The sequence below is a fragment of the Ornithodoros turicata genome, chromosome 7, assembly GCF_037126465.1.
Source record: "Ornithodoros turicata isolate Travis chromosome 7, ASM3712646v1, whole genome shotgun sequence".
NCBI lineage: Eukaryota > Metazoa > Arthropoda > Arachnida > Ixodida > Argasidae > Ornithodoros > Ornithodoros turicata.
In genome coordinates, this window is record NC_088207.1 from 21069091 (window position 1) to 21084591 (window position 15501).

General features: G+C 42.8%; 1 protein-coding gene and 1 non-coding gene across 5 annotated transcripts; both read left to right on the forward strand.

Moving 5' to 3' along the window:
- Nucleotides 1-2133: 2133 nt before the first annotated feature.
- Trnat-cgu (transfer RNA threonine (anticodon CGU)) lies at nucleotides 2134-2206 on the forward strand. The gene has a single exon. It is a non-coding gene; the product is annotated as a tRNA-Thr (tRNA).
- A 348-nt stretch (nucleotides 2207-2554) lies between these two features.
- Nucleotides 2555-15116, forward strand: LOC135400313 (popeye domain-containing protein 3-like). 4 transcript variants are annotated; one of them, XM_064632142.1, is made up of 9 exons: nucleotides 2555-2870; nucleotides 2926-3100; nucleotides 3173-3354; nucleotides 3428-3558; nucleotides 5609-5717; nucleotides 6957-7109; nucleotides 8243-8384; nucleotides 13142-13268; nucleotides 13533-15116. In XM_064632142.1, exons 2-8 carry the CDS (start codon nucleotides 2935-2937, stop codon nucleotides 13219-13221), a joined length of 963 nt encoding a protein of 320 aa, XP_064488212.1. In that variant the 5' UTR covers nucleotides 2555-2870; nucleotides 2926-2934; the 3' UTR covers nucleotides 13222-13268; nucleotides 13533-15116. The 4 variants fall into 4 exon arrangements, with proteins under 4 accessions (XP_064488212.1, XP_064488209.1, XP_064488210.1 ...); XM_064632139.1 differs by having other exon boundaries at nucleotides 2555-2778; nucleotides 2868-3100; XM_064632140.1 differs by having other exon boundaries at nucleotides 2555-2778; nucleotides 2871-3100.
- The last annotated feature ends 385 nt before the right edge of the window (nucleotides 15117-15501 follow it).

Consider the following 15501-nt stretch of genomic DNA (forward strand, 5'->3'; position numbering starts at 1 on the left):
CGTCTCCTTCGTTTCGTCTATTTTTAGTACTGCATCGTAAAGGGTTTTACCGCTTCTAATTATGAATCATTACCAGCAATCCAAGATTCTCACACTCATTGCAAACAATGGTCATTGAACTTTAGGGGGCCTTAATACCAGAGGGAGTTACTCTTTAGGCACCACACACTAACCATTGAACACTCACGTAGCGCCACCAATGTGTGACGTGCGAACCTATCAGGGAACATCGGGTCCAATGTCCAATGCTCTTTGAGAAGTTGGCACGTCATACTATTGGTGGCGCTATGCGAATGTTTAATGGCCATTCGTTTCAATGATAATTGAAGTCTGCCCGTGTGACAGGGTTATTATAGCTCTGTCGTGCAGGAAATTGAATGTCATTTCCGGCAAATGACATTGACGCTGACAAATATTACATTCGGTTTTGTTCCTTCAAAGAACTACCGTCTTTCCCAGTCAAGTTTCGGCGCCCGAGCTTCCTGCCGGCCATATTTATTTGTTCTTATGGTTTGTTTGTCTTTCTTCTTCTTGTCACGCACTATGGAAGAAGGGAATAAGAGCAAAAACTTTATTTTCGATGCGACGATGACTGGGATGGTTCATCCCAAGAATCCAGTAGTTGACCTCGTGAGATTTGGCAATATTGTGCTTCGTTTATATCATGCGCGCAACAGCCAGTGGCGTAGCCAGAGGGGGGTTTGGGGTGTTCGAACCGCTCCCGAAACCGTACCTTTGGTAGTACATTTGGGAGAGGGAAAAGAAGGTGGCATCCTCCTCCCCCATGTAAAGTTCCCAACGAACCCCTCCCGAAATATTTTTCTGGCTACGCTATTTGCAGCACCTGCGGGTCCTAGTGGTCGTCGCAGACCTTCGCAGTGGACGCAAGGGCTGCTGTGCCGTGAAATACATGGCTTAACGTAGCGGCTGCTGTCATATTTTACTTTCTTCATTCCGTACACGACTGCGGCGGCGCTACAATAAACCCACCACTCGACACATTTCGGCCTCCAGACCGATTTCCCTCTAGACCGAATTATGAGAAATAGGTTTTTGACAAAAATACTTCGTGTTTTTGTTTTAGCTTTTATTGCACTTTATTTTAATATCACGCCCCAGTAATAGCTCCAACGACAGTTAGTGTCCTGTGTTCTAGAGCTCACTTAAGGATATTTTTCATACCCATTTCTAAAGATTGATGTACACGAAGTTTTCAAAATAAAAAAGAAACGGGAGGAGGAAGAACACAATCAAGTAATAAACACTTTCGTACACGCAACACAGCTGAGAGCTCAGTGCAAGCGTATTACGAAAACTAAGCATGCAAACTTGACAAACCGAAAGCGCACGCGCGTACAGCAAATAGCGGAGCAGATAGAGAGCGCGAGCTCGAGAGTACGAACCGAATCGACGGAGAGACGAATGAGAAGCAAAACGCTGAAACAAATTGGTGGAGAATTGAGGCTTTGTATGTGTTTGTCCCTTCTATGTTGTTCCAGCCTCAGAACATCAGTTCTCTCATGTTCGACGCTGAAACAAGACAGAAAATCTTCCGTCGTATAACCAGAAACGGCATGGTTCTATGCACGCGCAAAACTTAGAGATCGAGCTTCGCGCACTGTGCACAACGAACCATCTCTTACATGCATAAAGGCGATAACGTTCGATGCGATACCGAAATTTCTAGTTAGAGGCAGGGATTTCCCTCCTCACCAGGAGTACACCGCTTAGTTTTTTGCAACACCACCCTGAAGATTCCTAACTGCCAAACAGAGCTCGTGCAGCTAACACCGCACATACCCACAAACATGTGTCCATATACCCCACTCTTCCCTTGGAAGCTCGATACCGCCTCCTCCCTCCCACCCCGCGCCCCCGGAAGTCCTTTTCTGGGTATATTAGAGGTGTAACGTGCATCCACAGAGGAAAAAATGATGATTATTCATCGGCCCTACCCAACACTTATCGGCCGCTACCGCTGTTGGAACTCTGACCGACAGTTCCTGTTGTAGTTGCAGTTGTTGTGGTTGTTGCAGCGCTACCCGCTGCAGCAAATAAAATGGCGCGGGAAAAGTAATTCAGCTAAATCGAGCCCGTGTATATGTAGCGCATTTACAAATCCGCATTCCGTAAGCCACCATAGCTCAGTGGTTAGAGCACTGGTCTCGTAAACCAGGGGTCGTGAGTTCGAACCTCACTGGTGGCTTCGATCAGGAATTGCTGTGAATTTTGCTTTTGCTTTGCGCTACTATTGTTTGTTTACCTTTCTTTGCAATGTGCGGTTGATATCTTTCAGTGACCTGGAAAGTTGTCGTGAGAAGGTGTGAATCATGGGCGGGTAGCAGCTTATTAACCGAAATAACTTTCAATAACTAAATGACTTTCAAAGTAAACGATTGTCATTACTAAGTCTGGAATTAAGAAATGGTACATTTGAACAAATGGTTCTACTATGCAGCAATTGACAGCAATGCACTCCTTGCACTATTTCTAAATTCAGCTTCAGGAGCAGTCTCCTTGATGTCGCTCGTTGGCACATTTAGAGTGGTGATAATCAATCCAAGCCGAGACTGGCCAAGAGTAAGGCGAGGCGGCTGGCTGTTGAACGTGATGAAAAGTAGTTTGTTTTTTGTTTTTTTGCTGCCGTTAAATGGTTAAACGAAGGTTTAAAAGTCTGCACTGACAACTCAAGATGGTTCAGCATTCCATTGCGTGCGGTGGAGTGGGTGCATTGCTGAGGAAGCAATAGTACCATTTGGTTGTTTATGCACATTAGAGGTCGGTAGCTGGTAGTAGCCACATGACTGTAGTCTGCACTGGGCGAAATATGTGTACACTATACTACATGAAGCTTGCGGAATTTCCAGCAGGTACTGTGTTACAACAGAATCAAGCAGAAAAATGCTGATAAATGCTTCGGCTCAGGCGTACACAATGCGTAACATCTCCATTCCTGACCTGTTTGGGGATACAACCTGCGATGTTTGGAAACTGCCGCAGCACATACTGTTTCAGCTAGCAAATACGTGTTTCTGCGTTTCTTATCTCACACCAAATACGCGGTACGGGATCCTCTTCCTTCACGCGTTATTAATTTTAGGTGAGCTTTTTGCTTTTTTAATCTGATTAAGCAGCCTAAAAATCAGGCCCTGATGAGCCTATACTGTTCCAGGTTTCTTGTTGAACTCCACATGGGCGTGGAATGTTGTTTGTGCACCTGATATGTTTTCTTGGAGCTTCACCTTCATGTTATTGAACATGGCGCAAGTTCTCTATTTGCTGTATACGATGCGGCAAGTGAAGTTCCCACGCGAGCTGGAGGAGATCTACCAGCTCATGTTTCAACCTATGCAGGTAGTAGTTACACTTTATAGATGAAGCGCAGTAAGCCTCGTTTAATGTTTCATATCCACAATGTCTACTTCAGGTACCACGGTTGCTGTTCAAGAAACTAGTGAGCTTGGAATATGCTCAGTTGATGAGCCTTCATGCCGGGGAAGCTTATGCAATGCAGACACTAACGAAGACAGACAGATTGGGTCTCCTCATAACTGGGAAGTGAGTATGATGCTATTCTTCCTAGAAGCAAATGTAAGGGGGACAACAGACAAGTCGTAAGCGCAGACTCGATATGTCTATTCTGGCAAACAACTGCCACTTATTCCATGTGCGTCTCCTCTCTTCATTCTGTATAACAAGTTCCTAACAAGTGTCTCCTGTTAGGAGCTCTAAAAATGGAACTTCGCCGCATTATGTGCATTGTGCCAACTTGCGCTGACCAATACTGTCAATCAGTTCAGACTTGAGGAGACAGTGTGGTGTATGCCTCCCATTTTCAACAACCTAAAACCATGGTATCTGCCATCTTTTCAGCTGCTTTTTCCGCTTATCCGCGGCTTTTTCATGGAGCACGCTATGCGTTGTGGACAGCTATGAACATTTGGTCCACTCCGCACTTAACAAAAGTAATAAACTATGGGGTTGAAACCCACGATGCTTGCCAAGCACAGCAAGAACCACAGTTTGTAACAGCCCAAAGGAAAACAACCCGCCACAGAAGGTACAGAAATGTGGTTCGAGGGTGGGTTAGATAGGTTTTTATAGATGAACGACAGATGGCTCTGAGCATGTTGTGTGGTGAAGTTCTGTTTTTAGGATGTACCGCGTCCCCAGCCTTTGTCTGTCCTCATTTTATTCTCTCTTTCTTTTTCTTACACACACAAATTAAAAGGATGCCGATGTACTCGATACCAATGTTTGTTTGCTTGACTTGACTCGTTTTAAAGGGGCACTAAAATGCAAAAACGAGTTCACTTCAAATTACATTACATGCTATGTTAATTTCGTACTTTTTATCATAATTCAAAAATTCCGTTACGGAGCTACAATCGAAATTACACCAGACTTTATCTTGCTTCGGCGGTAAGCAGTAGCGTCGTTTCAGCACGTGCATCATTGTTTTTAGTGTCGTGGAGCAGTCCTGGTGAAAAACATAGTGCGCGTTGCGAAGCGGAGTGGCGTCGGTGTCTGAAAGACGTGAAGATAAATGTTGTCAGTGGAACATTGACGACAACTGTTGTGGGCTACAATTCAGTGAATCGGTATTGAAAAATGCAGCAGTACACATCATGCCGCACATATATGGAGCACTACGATTGGACCCTTTCCAAATCCACACAGCCACGATAGGTTTGCACGCACTTCTCCTGCTGTCTCATTGGATGCCGCCAATCTTCGCCTCCTGGGGATTCCATTCGTTGCCACCAAAGACAGCTCTGTTTGTATTGCGTTTTTCTTCTAAACGGTAGCGCTGTGTAAACTAATTTTGCTTGCATTATACAAATTGAAACCCAGACTTTCATTTGAGGGCAAGTTGTTTTTGCATTTTAGTGCTCCTTGAACTCTTCTACAATGCTATTCTGCAATTTCTTTGCTCCTATCATCATTTGTTGTGGCATTTCTGCTTATTTTTGACTTTCTGCTCATATATGCTCTCGATTCACAAGTGTCACCGCTCTCAAAAAAGATAATGGTATCCAAACATTAGAAATCCGGAGGAAAATAGCCTTGCTTTGTCTCTTACTTAATCTTTATTATTCTCCATATTTCGAAATTGTCTCGAGTTTGCTTCCTCTGCCTCATCGACTTGCACGTATTCATCATGCATGTTATATTACCTGCCCTAGGGCTCGAACTACTACATTTATTAAATCACCCATCCCTCTGGCCATCTCAGAATGGAACACATTACCATCTTCCATAGTCACAATTAAAGATGCAGCACTTTTTAAGACTGCTTTGTCTGATTTCTTTATCTAATTAACACTTATATTATATCTTTGTGTAAGATTTTTCTATTGTTGTTGTTCAATTTTGGATGCATAAGTTGTACCCCCCTTATGTAATGCCCCTTCGAGCTCTTAAGGTAAATAAATAAATAAATATATCAATTTTTTTTCCTTTTTTGTTTCGACAGAGTGGGAAAAAGTTCTCCCTTGCAGACTGTGCAATAATTGAGGGAAATGTTTGGACAATAATTACACCCTCTATTATAAAACATGTATTTCAGTTAACAGCAATGAACACGTCTGCTCTAATTTGGTTTCAGGGTGAGTGTTTTGACAGACCACCACTTTCTGCACTACATCTACCCAAGGCAGTTTCTGGACTCCCCCGAGTTTGAATCTACAAAATCCGGCGTGGATGACAAGTTCCGGGCAAGTAGCATTATGCTCATTTACTAATGGACCATTATAATACTATGATACTGTGAGACTGCTGTCAGTGGAGCACACTTTGAATGCTTTACTTTTGCATGAACGTTACTGTATTAAAGGAGCATTAAAGTGGTATCTATCGTGGCCAAAAACTGCTGTCATCTTGTAAAGCAGTATGTCAAAAGCATTCCTACAAAATATTTCTGTCCAAAGTTGTTTCACCACGGTGCAATTAATTTGGAAAAGTCGCTGGCACGGTGACAGGCAGGAGCGCTCCAACTGCAGACCACACCCACTCTACTGTGACGTTGGTGGTAGAGAGCCCCTCATTCGTTTGTAGGAAAAACCGTCTGCTACGAACATTGCGAGCCGTTTCTTGTTGACTTCTAGTCTTTATATGATTTATATCACGTTTTCTAAAGGAAAAAACAAAGCATACATGCAGCCTGGGAAAATAAGATTACGATCACAAGAGTAATATATCTGTGGCTTCTGTGCAATCTCAGAATTAACAATAGCCGAAAGCAAGCTATGGTGGCGGTATTGTGGCGCCACCTGTTAGCCACTGAACCAACTGTGCGGTGAAAACGGTCGGACAGGCTGCACAGTGTCGGGGAGCACGGGGTTTTCGCTGTACAAGCACACTTAGTTTCGGGCTGCACCAGTCGGTCTTCCCGTAGTGTCTGCGGTCCCAAAAAATTGTGGTTGTGTCGTGGACAGCCTTCACACCCTCCGTTTCGGACATCACGTAGTCATCATCACGAAGCGGTAGCAGACGCTCCGGCCTGCGCGATGTTGCTCACCTTGATCATGCGATCCCAGGTCCAATGAGGAGCGTCCTCACCACTTGCGTCACATAGTGACGCGCGTGGTGGCGCTCATCATGTGTCTATCGTGAAGGCGAAGGAGGGTGTTTCGTGCACGGGAGGTTCGGGGAGCTATTGCAGGCGTCCCAATTTCGTTACGGTTGCACTAATTGTGGGAAAACTGTTTTCGGCCGCCTACCATTCCATACTGACCAAAAACAGAAACAAAGTTGTGGGCCTCTAGACTGCTCCTTTAATGTAAGAAGAACCAGATTATGGCTTTGTGCACTGCTGTTGTTGTCACTTCTTATGTTTCTTGGTGAATCCGTCTGATGGTAACCGTCAGAATAACCGTCCACAGTACTCCCTATACTCAGTTGCTACGTAAAAGTTTGTCATCACTTTGCTGAATTGCTTCTTTTGTGGCACGCAGGTTTCCATTATTGCTGTCACCCCCTGTAGGTACTTATTTTGGCAGCGTTCCAACCTGGAATATTTGCTTATCAAGGAGACTCATCTTGCCACCGTCTTGTCTCTCTTGATTGCTAGAGACATCACCACAAAGCTATACTCCATGAACGAGAAGGTGAAGAACAAAATGGCTTTTTTTTACGTATTTATGGTTTAACATCACATTTTCAACCTAAATAGCATGCGTGTGAATAAAGGGAAACCGAAAGCAAAAGGAAAATATAGATAAGAATTAATTAGGGTATCTATTTTTTGCTTTATGCTGGTCCCAGCACTTCCACAAGTACCCCAGTAGAGCACCTAGTAACCGTGGAGAGGTTGATCCCTGTAATGTCACCATGTGTCACAGCATAAAACACATTAGCGTTTTCGTTACAGAGAGTGCTGTGTAATGAATGTGCTGTGTGCAGCTTGTTCCACCTAAAGTGTTACAAAATTAATTTTTTTTCTCTTATGATATTACAGCATGGAAGAATCTGGCATTTGATGCTGATAGGGCTACATCCATTAGTGATTTCATGAGGCTGATTAATTAATGCATCATCTCATTTTGCTTTGTATTTGTATCTCGGCTCTTTGTTTTTTTTCTGTAATGTTGTGTCTTGTTTGTTTTGTTTTCCCACTCCTACCACCGCTGACAAGCTAGCATTATCAAGAAAGCTACTTGGCTGAAAATTATGAGGCTTATGGTAGTTATCATTGGCAACCTTTTGCCATGCCTTACAAGCACTTCGATCAACTTACAGTCGCATGAAATTCAAGTTTTGCACATTTTTTCCAGCTGCTACCATTGTACCAGGTATCGTACATTATGGTGGACTTAGGTAGACCTGCAGTCTGTTTTCTTTCTGGCAAAAAGACATTACAGCAATTAGGAAAATTTAATTAATCACAAATAAAAATTGACGAACGTGCTTGTAAGTCATGGCAATGCTTCCCCACAGATGAATACCATTGACCCGCTTTAAAACGAGCATAATTTTAAATAGAATTTCCGTACAGCCTCTATACATAGTACACACGAAAAGATACGTGAGCTTTTCTGAATTTGCCCAGAACTCTCAATAATTGTGCTGTATGATGTACACAAGCTATAAAATCTTATATAGGCTAAAGCTAAAAGTGTTTCTTTTTTTGTTTTGGTTCTTTGTAGAAATAGGACATGGATGAACATATACGCTGCTTTCTTGGATGTCTTTCTTTTCTCTACCTTCGTTTTCAATACTTCCTTCTCCCTTCACTTCTCAGATTGTGACAGAGAAAGGCTCCCACCTTGATATTCGTCTTCCCAGCGTCACAGGATCCATGACGTACCAGACTTCGATCTGCACACCGTGCACAGACAACAGAATTCCGTATTCACCTGCTATTGCTCCAGCGTATGAACCTGGTAAGTTCTTTGCAACCAGTTTGTGAAGTACAATGGGAGTACAGTGGCAAGCCGATCTTCCGGACGTGGCGGTGACCGGAAAGAAGTCCGAATAACAAGGCAGTCTGACAAGCCTGACGATCACTAAGTTAAATTTTATTTCATCTCAACTATGCTAGAGAAGTCTGTAATTGTACCCTGCCCCTAGTGGCACGTGCGTGTGGTGGTATCCGCTTGCATTTGCACGAGCGTCACGTGTTTGTCGTACACGTTTAACAATAGCGACAACGCGTTCATGATGCATGAGGCACGACCTACTAGATTGTATCGACCATGTCATAATGGGCAACCCCTATGAGGCGCTCGTTCACATGATCCGCTAGGGGCGCTACTCATCAGCCCGCGAGATCTACATCGTGATTGGACGATGGAAATTTGAATTTTGAACGCGCAGAACTGGACGTATAACTACTATGCAGACGACAGCAGTGTTGTACGTAGCGCCGTTACTAGTAGCGGCGCTAGCATATCCGTTACTTTTTACGGTAGCGGAGTAGAGATCGCGCTACTTTTTTAAACTGGTAACGAAAGAAGTACTTTAGTTACGAATTTGCGGTAACGCAATCTTTGAGCACTACCGCTACCGCTACTTTCCGAGCTCAGGTTCGCGACAACTCGACTTCGACCTATCGTCAAGCCTGCATTCTGCCTGCCTTCGAACAAGCTGCCGGATATCACAACTCATTCTGCGAAGACCGGGCAAATAGCCGAAAGGAGGGCACAGAGGCCGTTATCTAAAAAACAGGCTGTGTCCTCCACGTGTTCCCTATTTGATTTGGTGTATGGTCGGAGTTGTCTGCAAACTGACGTCATTCCTACTGCTTTCTGGGGCCGCCCCCGCTGGCTATGGGTCATAGCATGAGTTTGACCATCGTCCTCTGCAAGTTCTTTTTGGTACAAAGCTGTTGAGCCTTTTATCGGTGGACTTGCTTTGTGCTTTATTTGCTTCAGAGGAAGAGAAAAAGATAAGCAGGATATCGAGTAGGCTTTAGTAAATCTGTAAAAAACGGTTTTCCAAATTATAGCCTTATGGTGACCTACGTGTAACTTCCATTGGACGTCGATTTATTATTTTGGGATATTATTTTATTTTATTCTTTATTACTTTGAGATATTGTTTTATTTTATTATATATTATTTTAAGACGTTTGAAGTACATCATCAACGATACTGTTTGTTTCTGTCCCAAAAAAGTAGTGCATGAAGTATCGCGTTACTTTTTCGGATAACGGTAGCGGTATTCCGCTACTTTTAGGTAAGTGTAACGATATCAGGATTTCGTTACTCTTTGCTCAGGTAGCGCGTATCGGTATTACACTACCTTTTAGGGGTAGCGGGTACAACACTGGACGACAGCGACAGCTCGTATGAAAACGCGTAGGATGATGATGATAATGATGATAATTAACTGTAGAATGAAACACCTTCCGTGGGACATCCACCCCCTGTACAAAAATACTAAGGTAAGCTGAAGTACAAAGTATTGTAGAAGTTGAGGAAGCAATAACCGGGCCGATGAGTAGCATCTTCACAGTGACGGCTGCACGAGCACTTGCTGCACAATTTACCGAACAGACGTGGCCACAGCGTCGAAAGCTGGTGAACTGCGAAAGCTTGCCCAAACTGAAGCTCCACTAGCGTCCCGAGTCCCAAAAGCGCCAGGGCGCTGGCAAAAGCCTTGCCCACTCTTGCTTGGCCAGAGCAGAGCCGCCACGCTGGTGTCACCTAGTGGTACGGTTCGGAAGTTTTAAAGTAGTTTCGCCTAGGATTCAAATTACCAATACAGTCCAAGCGCACAGTCCAAAATGGGGGTTTTGAATTTTTGGTCACGGTGCCGAAAATAGTTCTATTGATGCTTGTTTGCAAGCATTTTGGTCCGGAAAATCGGGCCTTTGGACTTCAACCTGACCAGAAAAATAGTACAAAAAATTTATTAATCCTGTGGAGGACACAGTTTCCCATGGGAGTCTGAATAATCGGCGTCTGAACAATCAGTCGGCCACTGTACTAGGAAGTTGCTTCGTGGCACTAACACAGAATATATATATATAACTGTACTAGGAGATTACATTAGATTAGTTGTGCTCAACTGTAATGCGACTGCAAGCAGTGAGTTTGTGGGCACTGAAGTTGACAGCAAGGGGACTTACCGTGTATGTGCAGTTCATTTAATGTGTGAGTGTGTGTGAATTTTTACGTCTTGCAGCCTTGATTTTAAGCATTAAATAGCACATTTTCACTAAACACCCTATGCACAGAGAGAGAGAGGGACTGTTGGGGGGTGTCTGCCAAAAGAAACGATGGGTAGCATGTACTAATCCAGTGGCATCACTAGGGGGGTGCAGTCTGCAGTCTGTGACGGACTGGGGTGAGACGCCACACGAGTACCCTCTCTCACCAGTCCTCTCTTTCTCTGCAGGGTAATGACGCAAAAACAACATCAGGAGCCCTTGCAGGCGCGTTATTATTTTTTCTGTGTGTGATTTGATGGTTATTTATCGTGCATCAGCTGGTATGGAAAGAGATACTTTTTTGCGGGGTGGTGACGGTACCCTAGTGACACCACTGTACCAGGCCTAACAGTGGGATTCTGCTGCTGTGGCAGGAAGATACCCTTTAATCATTTTAAATGTGTCAGTCTTTGTGGGCTTCATCCAGTGATGGGCAAAGTACCTCAAAATTGTACTTGAAGTAAAGTACAAAGTACCTAACACCTGTTGTATTTTAGGTATGGTACAAACTATCATATACAAATGTACTTAAAGCAAAGAACAAAGTCCTTTGCAAAGTACTTTAAAGTACTCACCAAGTATGTTACAATTTTAGATTGTATCACTGAACGTTTCAATACAATTGGTAGTTATAAAATGTGAGGTAATTATGTTTCGACCGTTACCTTTAGAAAGCTTTTAGCTAGCATTTTTGCAAAGTGCTAGCTTGAAAACATGAGTAGTTTACATATCTGACTCATTCATATGAACCAAAAAAATGATTTTGCGACCAAGCTTTGTGTATTGCCAATTTGGTAGTTGAGTACTTGAAGGGAAAGTACCAAAGAAAAGCACTTAATGTACGGTACAAAGTACACAAATTGAAAGGTACCTTAAAGCGACAGTCCGGGCCTCCGGAGGGTATTCGGATTGAGACTGCATTTAATTGTCCTCTACACGTATATCATCCCCATAAAATAGCAAGGGTGAAAACTTCCCCGTTTTAGAGAAAATGAATTAAATCCTACGGTTAACCCGCATATCTGGTTTCAGTTCCTCGGTGACGTCACTGTTGTTCCCGACGTCACAATTGTACAAGACGACACAACAATAAATCGGCGCTTAGTTGAGGCGCAAAGTGAGATTTTCAAGTGAGACTTGACCCAGTTGGAATTGGCGATTTGGTTTAATAACTTATTTTATTTCGAACTATGTAGCGTATGTCATTTGTTATGCAGGTGTTGCTACGGTAACTCAGAGAGATCCACCTGACAAATGCTTATGCTGCGTAGGCCAAATCTGTGACGAGAACGAGGTCGACACTTACTTGTCTCTTCAAAAGGCATCGGTACTGCACCGAGCTTTTATCCAGGACGATGAATACTGGCTATCCGCAACTGTTTTAGGGGTTCGGTGCTGCCCAAACCCAAAAAACGACACTCACGTTGTGTTTCCGTTCTTGTCCTCACGATGCACCAGACAGCACCTGTGCATCATCCCTCAACACCGTCACATATGCAGTAACCAGTCACTGCTAATAAAAAGCAGGAATGCGTATTGTAAGTACGGGAACCAGCAACGCATAAAGCACAACACACAGCCCGCCGAAGGGGGCAGAGCCAGGCAAGCAGACGCCAGAAAGACCGGAAGAGAACGTTCCTGGCGTCACGACTGCTCAAAGTGCGGCTTTCAGTCGGAGGCAGAAGATGCAAGTTGAAAATTGCATTACAAATTCTCGGAGCCGAATATAAACGAAATATTTTGCATGATGGCTCGGAAAGATATAAGGAATCATGTGATGAGGCCTATTTACTTGACATCTAGGGTCCAGACTGTCCCTTTAAGTAAAGTATAAGTATGGAGAAATGTACTTAAAGTAGGGCTTGAGTACTTGGTACTTCAAGTACTTCCCATCACTGAACTTTGTCTTGTTGTAGGCAGGAAGCTACAACAACCAAAGCAAACTTAGACAGGGTGTTTTTTATTTGTTTCACAATGTTTATATAAAAACTAGCTGAGCAAAATAGTTGCCATTTTTGCAGTTGAGTTATATGCAAACATTCTCTCAGAGAAGATATGTAACTACAAGATCACTAATTGCCTTAGGTAATTAACTAATTACCTAAGTGCCATGTTTTAAAAAACCTGAAATGCAAATGTGTGCTGAAATATACATCGCTGAATTTCGTTATGCAAATCAGTCAAAACAAGAAGTACGCACTTTTCGTTCAAAGTTCTGCTACAAATCTTTTGCTCGAAATCCCCTAATTAAAGAGCTAATTAATGAATTTTAGGTAACTAGTGGTTGGTTGGTTGGTGGTAACTAGTGGTCTTGTAGTTACATACCTTCTTCGAAAGAAAGTTTTTCTTGCCATATATCACAACTGCAAAAATGGCATATATTTTGCTCTGCTAGTTTTTCTATTAAAATCCTGTTATGAAGAAAAAAACATACCCTGTATTCATACCGTATTGCCTGTACTCTTTCCTTATTCACCTATATTGCAGTTTGCAACAGCCAGGAGAGCCTTGCTGCAAATGCAGAGAAGAAGTCAAAAGACCGCAAAAAATCGTACATAAAGGTCTGATAGGAGCAATATACGATTAGATCGCCTGTGCGAAATCTTCTCATACAGTAAGTCAGATTGGTCATCGTCATGTTGCCACATTACGTTGCAATACTGATTTTCCATTTTTGTGCCAGTCAAGTTTATCTTGGTTCGGACTCAATGCTTTTATATTTGTTGTTGTTGTTGTTTTTAAATTGATTACTTGATTAATTTTCTCGTTTTTTGTCTCTGTCTTCGTTATTGTTAATTCATGACCCTAATCTCTTGTACCATGTTTAACCCCTGCTGAACTTTATAACCTTATTAGTGTTGCATTTTCTTTTGAACAGGTGTCTCATTTAGTGTGCATCGGCCTCATGTTTCTCTCCATCAAGCTGTGACCACACAGTGTAGCAGCTTGCGCTATGTCTGCTGTTTGCATCATGTTCCATGAATGTGGGACTTCATCATACATACATTGCAAGCACGTACTGCTTGACCTTTGTTGCAGCACAAGCTTTCAGACAGGGTTCTTGCCTGTTTTTTCTTTTTTTGTGTGTGTTGAATTCTGTTACACTTTTTTATCAATATACATAGTAGATTTTATAGTACATAGGGATGAACACAGCCAACAAAAGATTAATCTCAAATTGAATATCAAACCTGAGTAGCGGCATTACATTTGCAGTCCATTGCAAGGGAAATGTGCAGATGGATTCAGGAATATTATTGCTGCATTACGTGTCTATTAATATAAACACAAATGTTAGGAGTGTTTTAGCAACAATAGAAGTGAGCATGGAGCACAAAGAATGAAACTAGAGATGATATTCTGTGTAATTAGTATTTAGACTTCAAAGTTTTTATCTGGCAGAAATCTTAGAGAGTTCAATTTTCCGAGCACATGAGGTTTTGGAGGTTAACAATTCGGAACTATACGGAATTGGTTCCCAGAGTTTATCGAAGAAGTCGGAAGCAAGCAATAAAACAAAACTGAAAGGACTGATGCCGCATCACTGGTAGCACTGCACACATGTGTTTTATTTCAGCACAATGCTAAAAATACATACATACATACATTCATATTTACACAAGTTGATACGTATCTGTAATCAGAGACCTATCTTTGCCAAATTTACAAATGAATGTGCTGCTGTCAGATACAAACTCCTCAAATTCCTTATGTCTCTTGCGTACATCACCGTAAACTTCTGTTTCTGTGGCATCATGCTTGGCGACTTGCTCATAAGAACAATGTGCTGCAGCAAAGGGTGCATACTAGATACAAGTATGTGCTACACACTGTTCATGCAGCTGTGTGGTGCAGTGCCCCGAGTAAGAGACTGTTGAGGCAATCGTGCTTTGACCTATTTCCTGTGTTCGGCTGTTTGTGGTTTGAAATGGCAATGTCAAGAATTGACCTCTGCGATATGAATTACTGAAATGCAGGGGACTCTGCAGTACCGTTCTCGAGCCGACACGTTTCTCGGATCAATGCGATCACTTAAAAAATACTGGAGGGTGTCTATCAGATAAAACCGAAAGGTCATAACCCTGCACATAACACCACCCGCCTAGGAGAGCCACATAAGGGAGATGATTTGCATATGTTTTGTGTTCCATCTTAACTTTTGTCATCTTGTACTACAGACTATCTACTAGCCTGATGTGACTTTTAAACATGTTTACAAGATTTTACTCTGTGAACTTATGACTGGAATTTGTATACGCCATGTAGGATTTTACGTGCTATGTAAAAATTCACACGAAGACTGCACAAAAATGTGAAGAGAGTATCTTTTTGTGATATCTGCTGTTTCTTGGCATATCATGTAAGGAGAGCACTTTTTCTTGCTTATGTGGGATCCACAATGTTATTGTTGGAGCTTTTGTGCTTCTAGTCATTTTGAATTATATTGCCAGTTTGTATTGTTCTGGTTGTATGTTATACCACCTTTGTGGTGTGAGCAGTGGCGTAGCCACGAGGTGGGGGCTAGGGGGGGCTACGGGAGGGGGGGACCAGTGTGACGATCGCGAAAGTTCTTACAGTTCATGGCGTCTATCTAAGCGGCACTCTTAAATGGTTTTCAAAGTATGAGCTTTTCAAAATCCTTCCAATCTCGTGACACCACCTCATTTGACATGACAGCCTATACAGTCGCCGTCCGATTTTTCGGACTCGGCGGGGATCGCGCAAAAGTCCGAATAATCGAGCAGTCCAAAAAAACAAGAGAGAAGTCGCTGGAGAGGCGTGTTAGCTTAGCTCAATTGGTAGAGCCCTGGACCGGTAATCCAGAAGATGTGGGTTCGATCCCTCCA

Bases quoted from the DNA above. Each gene is read 5' to 3' on its own strand.
- LOC135400313 (XM_064632141.1), top strand. From the start codon at position 2,902: ATGCTGATAAATGCTTCGGCTCAGGCGTACACAATGCGTAACATCTCC. The intron at 3,355-3,427 runs GTAGTAGTTACA...TGTCTACTTCAG, and splicing joins TCATGTTTCAACCTATGCAG to GTACCACGGTTGCTGTTCAA. The intron at 7,110-8,242 runs GTGAAGAACAAA...TTCACTTCTCAG, and splicing joins TATACTCCATGAACGAGAAG to ATTGTGACAGAGAAAGGCTC.